This window comes from Scylla paramamosain, chromosome 28, assembly GCF_035594125.1.
Source record: "Scylla paramamosain isolate STU-SP2022 chromosome 28, ASM3559412v1, whole genome shotgun sequence".
Lineage (NCBI taxonomy): Eukaryota > Metazoa > Arthropoda > Malacostraca > Decapoda > Portunidae > Scylla > Scylla paramamosain.
This window is the reverse complement of record NC_087178.1, coordinates 2,630,001-2,650,298: the sequence shown is the minus strand read 5'-3', so window position 1 is coordinate 2,650,298 and position 20,298 is coordinate 2,630,001. Positions and strand designations below refer to the sequence as shown.

At 44.2% G+C, this 20,298-nt stretch overlaps 1 protein-coding gene across 1 annotated transcript in view; it reads right to left on the bottom strand.

Annotated features, from left to right (window-relative positions):
* Positions 1-7,284: 7,284 nt before the first annotated feature.
* LOC135114696 (neprilysin-1-like) overlaps positions 7,285-20,298 on the bottom strand; it is a 66,951-nt gene continuing 53,937 nt past the window's right edge. Inside the window, exons 5-14 of the mRNA XM_064030614.1 lie at positions 19,453-19,658; positions 17,958-18,043; positions 16,573-16,669; positions 14,867-15,078; positions 13,911-14,127; positions 13,055-13,237; positions 12,525-12,687; positions 9,513-9,699; positions 8,755-8,884; positions 7,285-7,827 (exon numbers count right to left, since the gene is read on the bottom strand). Coding sequence (XP_063886684.1) covers positions 7,555-7,827; positions 8,755-8,884; positions 9,513-9,699; positions 12,525-12,687; positions 13,055-13,237; positions 13,911-14,127; positions 14,867-15,078; positions 16,573-16,669; positions 17,958-18,043; positions 19,453-19,658 — 1,754 coding nt within the window. The 3' untranslated portion in view covers positions 7,285-7,554. The remainder of the gene's footprint in view (positions 7,828-8,754; positions 8,885-9,512; positions 9,700-12,524; positions 12,688-13,054; positions 13,238-13,910; positions 14,128-14,866; positions 15,079-16,572; positions 16,670-17,957; positions 18,044-19,452; positions 19,659-20,298) is intronic.

Sequence of the window (20,298 nt, the reverse complement as noted above, 5' to 3'; positions counted from 1 at the left end):
AAAGCAGCTTCGAACATACTTTTAATATAATTTTGCCATATTATTTAAGCACCAGAGAACAATAAATGTGTGTTGAATTTTAACATAATATTTAGATTATTCACGCTGTACATGGCTTTACGCAGATGAGGGCAATGGAATCTGACGGGAAAGGAAGGTAGCAGGAAAATGTGTGGACATGCGCGCGCCCCTTGGGGATGAGTTTACCGGGGAGGGGGAAAGTACTCATGTCATATAAGCTGGACTACAGGTTTCGTGGGAGCTGCATGTGGATCCACACACACTAATATAATGTTCACCAAACCATCCATTTATTTATTTAACCACATCTACCTATCCACTTAACCACTCAACAAACATGTGGATTAAGAGATTGACCTAATGGAAACACAGCTACGCCTACAGCCAGGCGTTCCCACATCCACCCCGTCACTCAATCCTCGTTTATTTCTTCAATCACTCATTCACTGAACAGATTACTCATTCATTTAAACACCCACACACACACATACACACACACTCACACACACACATACACACACACACACACAATGATAATTTTTTTTTATTGTTTTATTTTATTTCCTAGTATACCCAACAATCCATCCATTCCTGGGCCTGTATTCACGAAGCAGTCCTAGCTATGCAGACAGAATGTATGCATGAGACACCAGACACGAGCAGACAGGGTATGTGGAAGAGACACCTGGCATCAGCAAACAGGGTGTTACTGGCAGCAGGAAACACCAGGCACCAGCAAACAGGGTGTGTACTGGCAGCAGGAGACATTAGGCACCAGCAGACACAGTGTATGCTGGCAGCAGGAGACAACATCTGCAAGAGAATGATGCAACCTAGGGAAAAATAAACATATATGAATACATTGAGCTTTTTTTTTTTTTTTAATTACACACACACACACACACACACACGCACACACACACACACAAGGCACGGGGAAGAAGCTGGAGCGAGTGCAGAAGCGCGCGGCCAGGATCGTGTTTGTTGGCCCTTCATACGCCAGCTACGCGGACACCTTCCACACCCTCGACTTCACACCCCTGACAGCTGTTTACGAACAAGCTTTCCTGCAATTTGACAAACGAGTGCTAAACAATCACCGCCACCGCCACCGCCACCGCCATCTCTCTCCTCCCACACCCCCTCCCCACCGTGCCGCTCGTTACCACAACACCCTCATTCCTAACTCGCTCTATGGTGGGCGCTCTTAATGGGGCTGCACCCTTCAATTTATTGAAGCCTTATTTGAGGCCTTCTAGAGTTTATTTATCTATTTTCGTGGTTAATTCTGGCTTTCCTTCACGTCTGAGTCTGGAAGTTCAGTTAAATGTGTATGTACAGACAAAGAGGGAGGCAGGGGAAATGTCCGTCTCGCCCCTTATATACGTAGTCGTTTTGGAAATGACGGGAAGAAAAGAGGACGCCCAAACAGGAATGCACTACATATTCTGACTTACCAGATACTTTAGCTAATACCGTGAATATCAAAACATTTCAAGCCTGAGTAATAATTAAGAAAAAAAAAAAAAACTACATGTAACTTTTACGAACGGCGCCACAAAAAAAAAAAATCATAATATCGAGAAAGAAAACACAGCCAGGATAGATTCTATTACGTATTCTGAATAAAAAAAAAGTTTTTTTTTCAGATAAACAAAGAAAACACAAATTCCTCGTCATATTAAGAAAATAATTTTTCAAATCCAACGACGGACTTATTTTAAATTTGAAAATACGAATTCCTAGACTAAATTTCATTGAATATTATTACTTGGAGTTTGTTTCTTATATTTTTTAAAGTCTTAAATTAAATACTAGAACAATCCTAGGCGTGCTAATAAGAAAACTGAAAATAAGTAAAATGACGAATCTGTTTTTTTTTTTTTTTTGAGAAACAAAAAACATTGGTAGACTTGATTTTATTATAGATTATAGCTTGATAGATTTTTCTAATAATGAATTAAATATCAAAACAATGCCAACTCCATTAATTAAAAAGAAAAAAAAAGATATGGCGCCGAAACCTTTTTTTTTTTTTTCACTACTCTCCTCCCCTCATCTTCTCTCCCCCTCATACTCATCCTCTCCCCTCGTCCTCCTCCTCCTCCTCCTCCTCTTCCTCTTCCTCCTCCTTCTCCTCCTAGAAAACACCTGGAAACACCTGGAAAACCCTGGAAATTGCGCTAAATACTGACGGGGAGAGACGGGAAATTGTTACCTTAGCAGCGGTGGGGCCGGGCAGGGCTTGGCTAAGTTGGGAAGGGAGGAGGAGGGGGGGGACTAGGAGCTAAGGATACCGTGGTGTGTGTTGGTGGGGTGTGGTGGTGAGAAAAATGCACTCCCATCAGCCCTGTGTGTGTGTGTATGTGTGTGTGGCGGCGATCAGAGACGAATCACAAAGCTGTATAATTGATGTTTAACCATTTGACTGTCACTTGGTACACCTTTCCCTAATTACCAATCACTCCGAAACATCTTTACTTGCTGTGCAGCCACATTCAATCTTTAAACTGGGTAGAAATTGCAAAATCTATTCTTTTTCAGTCATAACTTTCTTTCAGATGCTTATAAAAATTTCATACAATTCATACAATGCATATGGTGATGATAATTGTTTCGCATCATAGTGGAAGGGTTAAAGAAGTAGTTGTATTGATCAGTAGAACAACATGAAAAAAAATTCTCATGATCGGTATTAGAATAGAACAAGAAATAATGCATTCAAGCTTGAGAAATTTAGGTTCAAGAAAATGGGAGAAAGAAATTTGTTCTCTAATAGAATGGTATATGAATGGAACAGACTCAGCAATCAGGTTGTTAGTGCTTAACCATTAGGGAGCTTTAAAAGAAGATTAGACAAATTTATGGATGGGAATGATAGGTGGAGATAGGCAGGTATGTTTCAATCATTTATCCCCTTCTCTAGTAAACTCAGGAACTCCTTGCCTGCTTCTGTATTTCCTCCTTCCTATGACATGAACTCTTTCAAGAGGGAGGTTTCAAGACACATATCCTTCAATTTTCAAACATTCTCTTGACGTTTATTTTGGGGCTGGCGCATAAGTGAGATTTTTTTTTCCGATTTTGTTTCCCTTGGCCAGTGACACACACGTGAAAGAAAAAAAGAGGGACTGCCACGTGTAGACTTGATGGTTTCTTGCAGCTTCCCTTATTTTCTTACATTCTAATATTCTTATGAACTACACCCAATGCTGTGTGTGTGTGTGTGTGTGTGTGTGTGTGTGTGTGTGTGTGTGTGTGTGTGTGATGGGCGTGAGTTTCATTTAGCAGGTGACGGTTTACTCACCATGGTGTATGTTCTCGGCAATATCACCGCCCTCTGCTACTATCAGGAAGGTGACGGTTTTGGAGGAGGGGATGGAGGGGCAGCGGGTCGCCAGTAGTAGTAGTAGTAGTAGTAGTAGTAGTGTAGTAGTAATAATAATAATAATAATAATAATAATAATAATAGTAATAATTATTATTATTGTTATTATCATTATAATAATAATAATAATAATAATAACAATAATAATAATAACAATAATAATCATGATAATAGTAATAGCAGTAGTAGCAGTAGTAACAGTAATAGTATTATTATTGGTAGCAGTAGTAGTAGTGGTAGTAGTAGTAGTAGTAGAAGTAGTAGTAGTGGTAGTAGTAATAGCAATAATAATGATAATAATAACAACAACAATAATAATAATAATAATAATAATAATAATAATAATAATCATGATAATAGTAATAGTAGTAGTAGTAGTAGTAGTAGTAGAAGTAGCTATGCAATCTTAGCTATGAAACATGTCATAGGGAGGAAAAATTGGCGCATTTTGATCATAAACTGCACGTGTCTTAAATCGGCACGACTGCCAAGGTTTTGTGCGTACCTTCTTACCTTTCCTGAAGCATTATCTTTTTCCTTCGTGCAGTAACAATTTGTTGAAATATACATAGTACTGTGATAGCCTTCTTACCTTCTAAAGCAGTGTTCACAAGTGAAGTACTTTAAAGAGAAGTAGCATAGTTGTATACTAACTTTCCGGCAGGAATACGTATTAAATCGACTCAATAGATATATAGATAGATAGTTGCTACTTCTCATTCTTGTTGTCAATAGGTATTCACATTGACAGGAAGCATCAATAAAGTGAAACCCCAAGTCAAAACTACTTCAATTTCATCATAACAATCCAACATAACAACCGTCTTACGCCATAGTTAAGTAGTTAGCTGAGTTGCCATTTTGCCTCAGTTGTGTATTAGACCTTCCCAGAGGAAATACGTTCACTCGTAGCTCATTATTCAGTTATGGCTCATCAAAAAGTGAGAGGATGCCCTCAGTGCAGATGTGACGGCAAGCTGGTCGTTGTGCTCACTAGGATATGAGTTAAAAAAGACTATGGAAGTGTCATCTTAAGAAATGCACTGACTGTCAATGTTCTATATGAAATTGCAGTCGAAGAGATTAGCAAAGAGGTAGGAATTGTATTTGCTTTGCGCCATCCACCCTGGACAGGCAATGGGCTCCCTGCACTGCGCCGAGAGGTTTACTGAGTGCGGTACAAATGTTCACCGACCCATCAGGTGATAATGAAACAACAGTTCAGGAGTTTGACTTATAATTCATGGATTTTCTTTTAAAATGGCGACAATAATTGCATCACTTATTTACAAAGCAGTAATCTGTGCAATAAAAATCTTTGTTTCTATGTTACAAATCAGTATAAAATGAAAATAGTCCTCTTCATGACGTCACATGGAACCAGCATAGAGTCTAGAGCCTGTACCGGAACGAAACGAGTCACTGTGTTGAATGCTGAACCCGAGAAAATAAGATAACTCAAAAAACCTAAAGGAAAAGCCCTCACGAGCAGAACACCGCGTACTTCCTCACCCCTCAAAGGATGAGTCCCACACGTGGAGCCGAGTATCACGTGCACCGGTGTGGTCATGCGTCACTCTACATTCTTTACCACCTGCAGATCCTTCAGTGACGCGTCCCGGCCAGGCGTGACGAGGTGGCGTAATCCTGTCCGTTATTCCTTGAGAGAGTTTACCACACTGTGAGAATATTATTGAGGTGACTGGTGGTGACTGAGGCAAACCCAGCGAGGGTAGTAGGACTAAGCAGGGCAAGATGGAGTGGCGGTGGGCTGCGAGGGCTGCTAGGAAAGAGTGCAAAAGTGATGTGTGGGTTTATGTGGCAGGGAGGGAGAGTGGGAATTGGGTAATGTGGCTCCATGCTGGGTTAGTGTGGGTGAGAGCTCAGGAGTTTTGAGATATGGCTGGGGAAGGATATGAAAGGGAAATGTGGCGGGGAGTGTGGTGGTGAGAAGTAAAGGATAGATGAAGTCTGACACCAACCTTGTGTGTGTGTGTGTGTGTGTGTGTGTGTGTGTGTGTGTGTGTGTGTGTGTATGTGTGTGTGTGTGTGTGTGTGTGTGTGTGTGTGTTTGTTTGTTTGTGACTTATATTTCCTACGTACACCTCCCTTGTCCTCCCTACAGGAAAATGGCCTTCCTTCCTTCCTTCCTTCCTCTGTAGAAGGACAAATCTGCATTTTTCGGAGTATTTTTTTTTACCTGAGGTGAACAACAACACGCACCATGTATAATACTAACATTCAGTGCATTAAGTATATCTTTGCACATCTCCTGAAGGCTTAAACTAAATATAAAATCAAAGTTTTATCTGGGATTTAAATTTTATAAAGAGTTAGTCAGAGAACTTTGGATAAAACAACGATGTGGGTTACGTGTTTTCCTCATTAATCTTCTGAAAAATATTAGTCAGCGAACTCGTCTCTGAGAATTGCAAAAAACAGCGAGTTTGTGAGGACGACGGTGGGAGGTAGAGCTGCACTAACATGAGAAGAGGAGGCATTAACGTCAAAATAGTGAGGTTAGAGGTGTAAAATAGCGCTTATACGTATTCCATATTATGCCGTGTGTCGCGCCTCACGCCTCCACAGCTTCCATGTCAACCCCTGGTTCCCCCCGTCCCCCTCACCCCCCACGCGGAGGAGAGGGCGATACGTCACCCATTCCCTGACATCCGGTACAGGTTGCTCACTATTTCTGTCCACCAAGCGAAATGCCAATGTGTCAGATGATGATTACACGACGTATTGAGGCTAAGTGATATTCCTCCTCTTTCCCTCCATCCATCACTGTCCTTCCCTACTCCATTCCCTCCCTCCCTAAACTCACCGCTGGGGGGGGAGCGAGGCAGTGGGGAGCGTGAGGAGGCGTGATGCCACCAGACGACACATCTTAAACACACGAACGAAAATGATAATACATAAAAATAGAAAATTAATCTTTGCGTATCATGATATGTACAGAGGAATGCTCCTATCTAGTCTTCGCGTAGGAATTAGGTATTATATATTAAGAAGACGCTTAGGAGACGCCGATATGGTGCGCCGACCTAAAGATATGCAACCCGGGCGAAGAATTAAAAAGAGCATCGTTCCCTCGGCGGCGAGAAGAGACAAATTGATTTATTACTTTGCTCTCTTAGGATGATTGATGAGGCTCATGGTAGGATATGCAGGAGGTTATGTAGCGTCCAGCAGTGTCCTACAGGATGCACACTACAGGCGTCAAGATATGCTAAAAGTGATATGTTGAGATGGTCTGCTTAATGTGAACCGTAATAAGGAAATATTGACGAAATGTTTATTAAAATGTCTGAAAGATTACTAAATAGGAGCAAAAACAACACACAGTAACGATGATAATAATGGTAACAATAATAATAATAATAATAATAATAATAATAATAATAATAATAATAATAATAATAATAATAATAATAGTAATAATAATAACAATGATAATAGTAATAATAATAATCTGTACTCTAGTGTAGCGCCTTTTAAAAACCTATCCCCTGAAATATGTTCTTTGTTACACTCTGAACGACTAACTACGAACGTGAGAAATATCGAGAAACCTTTTTTATTTACTTTGCTTTTAAGACCAAACCGCGATTCACCTAGTGTTCCCAGCGTCCCTAAAACCCTTCCCAAAATGCGGATCACGAACTTCTTGTGTTTTGTTTGTTTTCAAGGGAACACGCTGCGGCAGGAACCCGGTCGCCCAGCACACCAATCCTCACTCCCAAAGAAACGAACCATAAGTGAACTTCTTTCCCTCAGCATCCTAGAAGTGTTTAAAATCCTCTCGCGAAATATTGTCCTCCCTAGTCCGTATTTTGTCCGACCCACTTGATTAAAAAAAATAATAATAATAAAAAAAAAAAAAAAACGTTTAAAGAGAAGAGACTAGCTGACTCTCCTTTTTTTCTTTCTTTCTTTCTTTCTCTCTGCTTTCTTTCTCCCTCTTTCTTTGTGTCTGTCTCGCTGTCTGGTTCGCTCGCTCTCCTGGGCGTCAGACGCCACGGTATGGAAACGACAACTCAGTCAGCCAACAAAGTGCCTCTTCCACCAGCGACGGGAGTGGATACATTATATAGTAGGTTTGTTTTTCTCTCGTGGTTGTTATGTGACCCGCCGTTGGCTGCTCACCACACCGAGCACTTCTTGCCGGGGTTCATCCTACTCCCGACAGGGCAGTTGTAGGACCTGGCGAAGTCTACGGAGTTGGAGAGGGGCCCGAGGACACGTATGGGGCCCAGGGAGTGCACAGAAGAGCGAATCTTAGAGAGAGCGTCTTCGGGCCTCATTGTGCCGCACCAGATCCGGGCGTAGTTGAGGAAGAAGAGTTGGTCGTGGGTGAGGTCGATTCCCGGCAGCAGCTTCTCCTCTCCGTTCCTCTCCACCCACTGCCTGTATGCCTGCAAGGACGGGGGTACTCAGTATGAAAGTCACTGAGGATAAGTATGCTTTACACAACACTTTGAAGAGTATTAACCATTAGTGAAAGATCTGGTCTGGACACACCTTTTGTTCTGAAAGTTATTAGTTAGGAAGTACAAGAGAGACGGTACGCTTGTTTTAAGAATTTGTTGATACGAAAGGGCAGCCATAACTTTACCCAAAGACCTGAGGTGTTTATAGAAGGACAGGAATGAGTAGCAAACGTGAGGGACACTTTTCGTGAACCTCTCAGTGAATCAAAATTGTGTTATTTATTGACCTGTATTCCCTGACCTATTATTCCCTGGTTCTGCTTATGAAAGACATGTCAATAAGTGCCTTTCTTATTAATTACTATGAAACTGAAACTGCACCTTCATTTATGCAACGGAATACGATGAAATATGATTATAATTTAAGAAGGAGGGTAACAACTAATCCTTTTGATTCCTACCAAAGCACACCCTCCCTTCACATCACTTCACCCTCACGCCAAGCTGCCAGCCACACACGAGGAGTAAGGAGAATCATAGTGTAAAAGTGAGCGTCATCATGCAAAACCATCCAAACTAAGCACACATACGCAAATTAAAAGGCAAATCTCTCTTATCTAATCTTCCTGAGATATTACCACACCCTCCTTCCCTACCTGTCTCCCTTCCTGCCTGCTTCATTCCCCGCCTTTCCTCCCTCCGTCCATCCCTCTCTTCCGCCATGATTCCCCTAATGCACCCTTCAATCTCGTCCTTCCATCCCAATACATTTGAACTTTGAACACACACACACACACACACACACACACACACACACACTCTCTCTCTCTCTCTCTCTGACCCACCTTCGTCTCCCTTTCTCTCTCTGACTCACCCATGCCTCCACTCTCCTTCTCTCCCTCCGCGACTCACCCTGTACGCCTGCTTGATGCCTCCGTTGTCTGCGATGTTCTCTCCCTGCGTCATCCTGCCGTTAATGAACTGATCCACCTGGTCCACCTTATAGCCTGAGTACTGGTCTATGATGCACTGAGCTCGTTCCCTGGAAATGAGCAAGTCAGTCAGTGTGTGTGTGTGTGTGTGTGTGTGTGTTAATAGCTGAGTAAAAAGTAACAAATCTCTCGTGACAGGTGTGCCATATTTCACATCATTACTGCCACCAGGGAGGGAGTTATGCTACATTCACTCCATCTCATTTCAAGGACAGGTGAGTGTGTTATCGGGTTGGACTCAAGGTGACGTGGTTGCCAAGTGTATTATCTAACTTGGAGTGCATGACATGACCTAAAGTGGAAATACCATTAGCACTTCACTCGTAGCGTTTATGAGAGCTAATAGCCAACATTACGTCACAAAAACGCTACCTTTTCCCTCGTGGCACATGAGATTAGATACGCTGTCATATTTGCGCCTCGTGTTAGGCAGTTCTGCAGACTCATTGGAAGGTAAAAATAAGTACTGCTTCTTAATTGAGTAAATAAGGGTTAAGAGAGGTGCTAGAGACTTTTTTTTATTTCTTCTTCCTCTTCCTCATCCTCATCCTCATCCTCCTTCAATTCTTTCCCGTTATTGTCCTCTCCTCTTCGTTCTGCTCCACACTTCAGTCCCTCATACACTCACGCTTTACAGGTAGGCACCCCGTACTCCGAGACAGGTGTGCGGCGCCTCACCTGAACGCCTGGATGGTTCTGTTGTTCCACCACTGCTTCAGGTTCCCTTCCTTGTCGAACTGGCGCCCCTTGTCGTCGAAGCCGTGAGTCATCTCGTGCCCGATCACCACTCCGATGCCGCCGTAGTTGAGGGACTTGGGCAGATGCTGGGAGTAGAAGAGCGGTTGCAGGATGCCCGCCGGGAACACTGCCGGAGGAGGAACAGGTTACACAGGTTACAGCTACAGGTGTCATGTGGTGCCCTGCCAGCTCATCTCCTTACGCACTCTTTACTCTTCTGTGTAGGCGCGGCGGTTATTCATCAAGTACGTAATGATGCTGAGTTATTAAGTGTTCGGTGACCTCATGCCAGTGTGTTTCTAAGTAAAAGAAATGTATTACCGAGGAATTATTGAACAGAGGCTGAAGTGTGCAGTGTCAAGTTGTCGCGACGGAACTTAAAGAGTAAACGTCAAATTTAAGAAAAAAATGAAGATGTTAGAATTTTCTACACGCTTACATATAGACAGAATTACACATAACCCCGATCCAGGACACAGCGGGTGACAGCTGACAAGAGCGGAGAAAATTATACAAGTCAGTCGATAGTGGTCAGTGGTCAGGTGTCCTTGACTTCCGTATATGTGTGTGTGTGTGTGTGTGTGTGTCCTTCCCTCTATCATCAGCCAGCACCAAGCCACCCAGTCCCTCGCAGGGCACCAAGAAAACAAAACCAACGCAAGTCATCAGGGGGCTGAAGGAACCCAATCAGCCAGCGTGACAAGGCCGCTGTCCTGCTGTCTGGCTGTGTAACCCTAGAGGGGCGACGTGGCACGGGTGAGGCAACGCACTATAATGAAGCAGCGACCCTCCAGACACTCGATCCGGACCCAAAATACCTTCAGTGGCCGACGGGGCTTGGTGACGGCATACTGAACGAATAGTAACTTGTGTGGAGGCTGGGTGGGTGAGGCAAGGCGTGGCGGAGTGATGGCCAAGGACACGAAAAGTAGCTTAGTAGGGTGGGGGGCTGGGATGAATCCGGGGCAAAATAGGTCAGAGGAGAGTTGTGGGAAGAGAGAGGGGGAAAGTTAAGGAGGCAGTAAAGTGGTTTAAGTAATTAAGAGCGATAGCGCGTGGAGCGGACAGGACGCCAAGGCCAGGGGAGCAATGAGATGGTGGCGGTGTGTTGGAAGGTCTTTCTGAAACTCTATGTATCTTGTAGTTTGTCCCCACTGTTAAATGTTACTGTCGCTAAAAGACCACAAAAATGTACAGATCTCACAGATGATTAGTTGTGCATTTTCATTATTACAAACACGGAAACAACGCAGCGTAACAGGAGAGACTTTCTGTACCTGTAAATATTGTACTTTGTTCCTGTATTATAAAAAAGAGTACTGTTGTTTTCGCTAGAGCACCACATCAATAGACAACCTAGAAGCACGGGTACGTTTTCATCACTACAGCGTACTAACAGGTACGGATACAGATACTATCAGACAATAAGTCAAAGGATACTTGAGTGTGACGTCTGATCCAACACCTGAGAAGATAGAGACGCCGCGAAATGACGTCACGAAAAATAGTACGCCCGTCACTGAAACCCACCCACCGCAACACAGCTTTATATTCCCTCGCCTCCCATTGTGATGATTGATTCTTTCCTACGCCACTACCTCGCCTACATCCAGTCCACTCACTCCCTCCCTCTCTACTTACAACATCGACACTCAAACAAAACGGGACTATAAAGAATATAACAGAAATGAATACCGCGGGAAAAATGTCACTGGAAAATATCATAAAACCGGGAGTGGGGAGAAAAAAATGGCCCATAAAAGATAATTGAATGTTATGGTATCGATAAGGTTAGGTTATTTTAGATTTTTTTTATGCAACTTCACTTTTCCTGTACTAGTATTTTTTCCAGCCCCTTTTTTCATCCCGTCACTTTTTTTTTTTTTCCCCTTACGTTCATTGCACCACCGCCGCCACCCACCAGTTACGAGGTACAGTTAAGGTCAAAGGTGAAGTATCATGCCACACTCACTGTGTTTGTTTTCCTTCAGTCTAGTCCTCTGATATGTTGCGAATCTCTGACTTCGGTTAAGTTAGGTTAGGATAGCAGTAACACCACACTTATTCTGTGCCTAGCTCCCCTCAGTGTAAAGTCCTCTGATCTCCAAAGAATATGAGTTAGATTAAGTTAGGTTAGAAGTAACACCACCCTCACTCTGTTCTTACCTTGATCTCAGTCTTAAGTGTTTTAATTTGTTAAGAATCTATGTGTTAGGTTAAATTACGTCGAAGTTAGGTTAAGTTAGTAAAGGTTAGGTTAGATAAGGTCAGGTTAGGTTAGGTAAGGTCAGGTTAGGTTAAGTTAGGTTAAGTTAGGGTTAGGTTAGGTTAGGAATAACATATTGCACTCAATCTGTTTAACTTGCCTCATTCTTTCCATCTGCTAAGAATCAGAGTCGTTATGTTTTGTTGCTAGACTGTCAGGAGATCAGGAGATTTGAGATTGAAAGGAAACATAAAGTGGAGGTGAGTGGACAGGGCTAAGAGGAAACAAAGTGACAGTGAGTGGACAGGACTGAGAGGAAACAAAGTGACAGTGAGTGGACAGGACTGAGAGGAAACAAAGTAGAAGTGAGTGGACAAGACTGAGAGGAAACAAGTGAGTGTACAGGACTGAGAGGAAACAAGGTGGTAGTGAATAGACAGGACTGAGAGGAAACAAAGTGGATGTGAGTGTACAGGAATAAGAGGAAGCAAAGTGGAAGAGGATAGACAAGACTGAGAGGAAACATAAAATACAAGTGAGTGGACAAGACTGCGAGGAAACAGTGTCAGTGAGTGGACAGGACTGAGAGGAAACATGAAGTGGTGAATAGAAAGGACTGAGAAAAAAGTATAAAGTAAAAATGAGTGAATCGGATTAATCTATTTGTGACCAGGACAGTACAGGGCTCCCCATCACCAGCAGCCATCCAGTCAGCAGCAACTCACGCCGCCACCGCCACCACTCACCTATATCGTTGAAGTTCGGGTTGTAGAAGGCGTTGAGGACAGCAGGGGCGGTGGACCACTTAGACTTGTTGACGTCCTCCCTCAGGCGACCCAGGTTCTTCGTGGCATCATAGCGAAGCCAATTGAAAATATTCTGAAGATGCTGGTTCTCCACGATGGTCAGCTGTGTGTGTGTGTGTGTGTGTGTGTGTGTGATGGACGGCCGGAAGTAGTGTGGAGGAGGTAAAAGAATACCATATTAAACATTGCTAACTTTTTTCCTTGTCTAAACTGTCATTCATTTCAAACACCCACGCACTTCCCGGCCAAAGGAGAGAGAGAAAAAAAGAAAAGAAAAAAATACATTTAACATTCTTATGAAAGGGCTTAAAAAAATAGAGCTACATTAAAAAAAAAACTAATCCTATACCTGCCTAGTAAACCAGGTCAGCAAAACAGGCATTTATCCCACACTTGTGCAATATACCGTCTTTACTTCCCCTCCCTCCCTCCCTTCCTCCTCCTCCTCCTCGTTCTGTATACTCACTTACATTTTCATATTCCTTGGCAAGTTCATGTGGTCTCGTCAACATTTCTGGGTATCCGATCTTCTCGTTCATTGCGTTCGCCTTCTCCCTGGCCACCGTCCTCGTCTCGTCGTCCATCCAGTCGTTCTCTTCCAGCAGGTCGGAGAAGGCTGAGCGGAGGGTGTGGATCATCTCAAGGGCGGTCTCCTGCAGTCAAGGGAATAAATGAAGTAAAGTTGTCTGGGTAAGTGTATTTTGGATGCGACGAAAGTGGATGCGTTCTCTCTCTCTCTCTCTCTCTCTCTCTCTCTCTCTCTCTCTCTCTCTCTCTCTCTCTCTCTCTCTCTCTCTCTCTCTCTCTCTCTCTCTCTCTCTCTTGGAGGCAATTTTCCTATGGCTTCCCAAACATGTTTACTTGGGAATATATTGCAACAGGGGCTCGAGGTGAGTCTTTTATGCATAAGCCTGTAACGTGAGGGTCAGGCCAGATGGTGTGTGTGTGTGTGTGTGTGTGTGTGTGTTTCATATTAAGTTGTAGTAGTAGTAGTAGTAGTAGTAGTAGTAGTGGTAACAACTATAATAATGGAATTTGTACTACTGACTTACTAAGAAGACAACTTGTTAGTATACAGATAAAATATATCATATAATCATACTTATTTTTTATTCTTACAACTTCAAAATTTTTCCCACTTGATATCTCCCTCTTTTCCTAACCCAGAGAGAGAGAGAGAGAGAGAGAGAGAGAGAGAGAGAGAGAGAGAGAGAGAGAGAGAGAGAGAGAGAGAGAGAGAGAGAGAGAGAGAGAGAGAGAGAGAGAGAGAGAGAGAGAGAGCACCACAAGCAACTAAAACACCCTCTTCCTAATGCACTCCCTTACTTTACTCTCAGGGTTGAAGTTCTCCTTGATGAAGAGCGCCCCCACCGCCATGCCCAGCCGCTTGTTGGTCCAGTCGATGCACAAGTTCCAGCGGTTGCGGTCAGACTGGATGCCCAACAACACTTTCTGGAACTCATGACGGCGGGCGCGGTAGTCACGGTTGAGGTGCTGTGTCATATCCAGCACCAGACGCCACAGCACGTAGTTCCACAGCACCCTATGAAGGAATAGCACTGCAGTGTAACCCGCAAGGTGTGCCCTCGTCACTCCTATTGTTTTGAGTGTAAATATGAAGGTAATGGTTGCTTTCTTTACCTGGTGGATGTAATGATTAAAATATTGTTCTTATTACAGGAAAGAGATGGTTTATATATTGTTTTCCCTGTAGGAGTCATGCATTAATCTATTTATACGTACTCTTTCGTTCGATGATGTGTAGATGACGAGGAGGTGAAAGTAAAGGTAATAACGGTTTTTCTTTATTACCAGCTGAATAAAGGTGAGTGCATAGTAGGTCAGGAAGGAAACAGCAGAGCCTTTCCCCTCATTTCTTCCGGCACATCTTCCTTTCCCATTCAAGAGTAATTAGCGATGGAAAGTTTCTCAAAAAGTTTAAGGAGACAAGAACGGTTTCTGCCACGTGTCTCTTCTTACATAGTTTTGGTTTCAGCCTGTACGCACCTCCTGCAAGTGTTTACTGCACTCCACCTCCTACTCTACAGACATTTCAGTCCATACCACCTTCAGCACATCAATTCATTTAGCAGCTCCATTCATTCATCTCACGGTGGATTCGTCATGTGTTCTGGATCATCTCACTACGATAGACAATGTGCGATCATATACAAACAAACGTACCACCCACATCACATTTTTTTTAAATAAACGCGCATAATGCTCGTACATGCCACATCACACACACACACACACACACACACACACACACACTTGCCTACCTGGTATCAGAGGACACCATGATCTTAGCCAGACGCTTCAGGTAGGGCATGGAGTACACCACGATAGGTTCGTCTTCTGACAGGTCCTCGTCCAGGAAAGCCGAGAGGTAGTCTGTCCACTTGAACTCCGGCACCTCCTGTTCCAGCTTCGCCAGGCTCATCTTCATGTAGTTCTCGCCTGTGTCATGACGGTCGGCCTCCGGCATGGTGGCCTGTAGGTGGGAAGTGAAGCTACAATGGCGTTGCCTGCTTGACAAGGACACCCTGTCTGAGGGAAATGATAAGAAGGGTGTTGCAAGAGCGGGGCATGAGAAGTGGTTGCTGGAGGAGAGAATGTATTTCAGACGGGTATTGGAGGAAGGGCTGAATAAATGAGTGGTTCGCGGAAACTCAGTTTTCAGCCATGCTATTGCTGCTGGTGCTGGCTGTGCGTACCGACAAGAGCAAAAAATGCCGCACCCACTGACTGTCATCATGAAATTACGTGAAAATAACGTTAGAAGTATTTCCTTATTTGTCACATTCCTCTTGAAGGAAAATAGTGCGAGCCGCTGTCGTGTTTCTTTGACAAAAAAGTCGTAAAGTGAAGTAAAATGAGGCGCCAGGAATGTTGGAGGAGTGATTAAGTCAGCTTGCACGAAGACAAGACTAACAGGAAAAAACAAACGGAGATATTCTAAAATTAGCAGAAAAAAACAGTATACACATTTAACGTATCTATAATGTATCTATCTATTTACTTCTCTCTCTCTCTCTCTCTCTCTCTCTCTCTCTCTCTCTCTCTCTCTCTCTCTCTCTCTCTCTCTCTCTCTCTCTCTCTCTCTCTCTATCTCTCTCTCTCTCTCTCAGTAGATCTTGCTGTACGGTGAGTTAGTGGTGTGATTCATGGTGGTGGTGGTGGTGGTGGTGGTGGTGGTGGTGGTGGGTGTACTGTACATTTGGAGGCGCGAGGACTAACAGACACCAGGGTTCCCAGGGAGTCGCCACCACCCGGGAGTTTATCACGGCGCAGAAAAAAAAAAAAAAATACACCTCAGTAGAGAAAATAATGTGGAGACGTGAAGAAAAACGAGTTAAATTAGTTAAAGGAGAGTGAGTTGGAGTGGGAGGGAGTACCTGGGAGGGAGTGCCATGATTATCCGAGCACGAGGAGTAGCTCCACCACCACCACCACTTCAAGGTCACAGCGTAAGCAAGCACGCACGTACTCACGCACGCAACGCCACGCTTCCCCGCATTGTTCACTAGCTTCACTTCCTGGTGCAAGACTTTGACCTAAACTTTGGGAGGCAGACTTTTAGCACACTTCTGACGCTTTGTTTGGCGTCCCGAAGCCTCCACCTCTGCCGACACTTTTGATACTCGAATTAAAAAAAAAAAAGAAAAAAAATGAAAAATAATGAAGTAAAATCTTAATAGAAGCCAAAATGAATTAGTGAATAAATAAAAAAAGTAAAAAATCACGTTTATCATGTAAGAAGGGATTAAGCGCCTACACGCGTCGTAATTACAAGACACAAGGCGAAAGTAGAAAAGGAGAGGAAGGTCACCACTGAGAAGTAGGCCACCCTTTGGTATCCGTGAGAACAAGGGCAATACAGGAGTGACATGACGTGCCAGGGATATAGGGTGAGACAGAAGGCTTCTGTCGTCCTCCCTGGGCACGCTGGAGGGAGCAGGGACAGGTTGCCTTAGCAGGTACTCACGTTGGCCAGGCGAATCTCCAAGGCCAGCACCTCGGCAAGCTCCTTCTGTGCAGCCTCTCTGTCCGCGCCCTGCAGCACCGCCACGTCCTCCATGAACCTGTAGAAACACACCTGTCAGCCACACCACCAAGCAACACCACCAAGCCACACCTGTCAGCCACACCACCAAGCCACACCACCCAAGCCACACCTCTTAGCCACACCACCATGCACCACACCCACCTCTCAGCCACACCACTAAGCCACACCTGTCAGCCACACTACCAAGCCACACCACTAAGCCACACCACCAAGCCACACCACCCAAACCACACCCACTTCTCAGCCACACCACTAAGCCACACCTCTCAGCCACACCACCAACGTCACACCATCAACAACACCACATCTCTGAACCACACCAACTCAGGTTATACTTCATGGGTGATCTCTGAACTACACCTTGTGGCTTAAACTTGTATTTCTATGGACGTTGCACACCCACCCTTCACCACAGTCCACAGCCACATCTCAGTCACCACCACAAGCCACGCACCAAGGTTTTGAGATTGGCAGACTTATCAAAATTTGTCATCACACGTGCACGTCACAGTCAAATAAGTCAAGCAAAAGGGAGTCACTCAAAGTCAGTCTTGAAGGCCACACCGCGCTCTTACATTCTCGAATTACATGCTAAAATAAAGGCCACATCAGACATTAACATTTTATCTCCCAGTCACACGTCACATCACGCACTCCTCACGGCCACAAAATCAGCTCACATTTAAAGACTCGAGGCTACACAGTGGTTCCTAACCTTTTTAAGTTGCGACCCAAAATTCTGTCCAGATTGACCTTAGCGACCCATATGCGTTCATAAACACTTTTATTTAAAATTCAAATTAGATTTAAAAGGCAAGAGTAGATGTAGGCCGTTTCTTCACCTAAATTAAATTGTCAGTTTCTATGATTTGCTTAGCCTTAGATGTTAATGACTTAGGTATTCTATACACAGGATTAATACTCTGATAACATTTTGAAGAGATACTCGTATACTGGGGAAAAAAATTGGCGACTCAATGAAATGGCTTGACGAGCTAACTTTGGCTCACGACCCAGGGGTTAACAACCACTGCTGTAGAGAAACACTGCACAGAATAATAAAGCAACAAATCTTCACTATCTCTGTGACTGCACATGTGCTTGTTATCTGAAGGGGAATGCTCACAGAAAAAGGACAGTAGAAAGACGAAGTAGAAGTAGGGACAAAAAGTAGTAGAGGAAAAAAAAAGTAGGAGGAGGAGGAAGAAGAGGAGGAAGAGGACGGAGACGAAAAAGTAGGACAGCGAAATGGTGGTGGTGGTACAGCAAGAGGAGGAGGAGGAGGAGGAGAAGGAGGTGCTTACTTGAGGTAGGCGTTAAGTGCTCTGAGGGAGGAGTTGGCCCTCAGGAAGTAGTCCCGACTGGAGATTCCGAGCACCATCTGGTCTAGCTGGAGAGTACAGCAGGTCAACACACACACACACACACACACACACACACACACACACACACGTGTATATAGAGTTATAAAAGGTTACACAATCCCTTTAATTAAGTCATAAATCCACTTATGAACACAACGAAGAAATTTATGGTGACATCTAAATTGCTTCATTCAGGAAGGTTTAATATTCAGAGGTGTGTAAGGCGAAATGTGAGTGACCGTCTGCGTACCACGCATCTCTGCTGCCGTTAAAACTGTAAAAATAAATAAATGAATAAGTAAATAAATAAATAAAAATGATGAAAAAGATAACTCACGACTCGCCTCAACATACCATTCTCTTTAAAACAAACAAATAAAACTTACAAATACCAAATACTAAAACCGAAAGTACATTTAGTCAACATTTCAAGCGAAGAAAAAAAGTAAACTGAATATTTTTTTTTTTTTTCTTATCAAGGTGAATGCAAAATGGGAAAGGAAGGCTGGTGGCGTGGGACTCGTCAGTAATTTGGTCTTTTCCTGAGAAGTGACGAGTGGAGCGGAGCCTTGACGTTCCCGAGAGACCACCGAGACTCTTCACATCTTGCTAATTAAAAAAAAAAAAAAAGTAAAGAAAAAAAGGTCGGCACATTTTAAAGTTATTTTTTTTAAGCTTCCCTTTGACGCGTGTCTGATTAGCAACTTTTTTTTTTTCCTTTCCAAGTCAACAAAACTTGAGTACTGGTCCGAATATTTTCCAAGTGGGATTCCAGGAACTTGAGGGAAGAGGCACCTGTCAGCACTCGAGGCACAGGTGACTCTGGGGTTAATTAGCGTGCCTCCAAAAGTTACCTCAAGTGCACTGGAGGGACTTGGACATCGCGTGAGGGTCAGGAAGAGTCAGGGGGAGGGGGGGGGTCAAGATGGTGTTGCGGTCGTGAATGAGCGGGTCGAAGTGAGTCATGGTGTGGTGGAAGTGGTGTTGAGGAAGGTCATGTGATTTTGGGGTGAGCTCTGGATTTGGTGTGGATAGTGAGCAGTTTGTTTGTGGTGGTGGTGATGTAGTTGGTGGTGTCCGTTTGGTGGTTTGGGTTTGAGTGAGTGGTGGTGGTGGTGATTGTGGTGATGTGGGTGGTGGTGTCTTGTTGGTGGTTTATGTTTGAGTGTGAGCGGTGGTGGTGATTGTGGTGATGTGGCCTGGTGGTGTCAGTGCTGAAGGTGTGATGCTTGTCATGACGGTGATAGTCCTGGCGGTTGTGGTGGTGGTGGAGTCAGTGTGGTGAATGTGGTGAGGGTGTTGGTGTGAGTGTTGGGTTAGGTTGCGATAAGTTAGGTTGTGGATGTTGGTGTAAATGTTGGGTTGGGTTATGTTAAGTTAGATTGGGGTTATTGGTGTGATGGTGTGATGGTGTGGTCGGTCTGAGTGGCCTCACCTGTATGACATTGACAGAGCTGTTCTTATCGTCAGGTCCCACCCACTGGTCGATGAGGATGCCCTGGTTTAGCTCGCCCCGCAGCCGGCCAATCAGGGTCTCCACCGTGAAGTTCGGGGCTGTCCAGTTCGGGGTGGTGACGGGCCAGCCTCCCAGGGACTCCAGCACCTCCAGCAATGGCGCGTCGCCCGTCTGCTCGATCTGACCTGACGCAGTGTTCATTTTTGAGGACGCTCATATTGGTCTGACTCGGCCCTATCTGCTGTCACTCTGCTTTCCTTGTTGTATTTTGTTCATAGACTTTTGACTCGAACCTACCTCCCGTTGCTCTAGCCTTCCTTTTTTTTTGTAATTTGTCCCTCTATCATTTCTTTTTGGTATCCTGTTCATAGAGGGTTGACTCGGCCTTGTTAACTCTCCTCTCCTTGCACCTTGTTTATCATTGCTTCACTCGGCACTGCTCCCTGCCCGCACACTATCGCTAGGGCGCCTTGCATCTCGTTTATTTCAGGTTTACTTGGTTATGTTTCTCTGTCTTCATTCTATCTTTGAATTTATGCTGTTTCTCTCTCTCTCTCTCTCTCTCTCTCTCTCTCTCTCTCTCTCTCTCTCTCTCTCTCTCTCTCTCTCTCTCTCTCTCTCTCTCTCTCTTCCGTATTCCTACCCGCGTTTATTATTCTCTTTCCCAGTCCCTCTTCTTTCCGATTCCTATCTTCCTATTTCCACTCAAGAGCTTTCGCTTCCTCAAATCCTACTCGGAAATCCTAAATCCGCATCCCCGCCAGTGTTCCGCGTCCCCATTTAATATCTGAAATCCCGGTGCCTTTCCTTTCCCTCCGCTACATA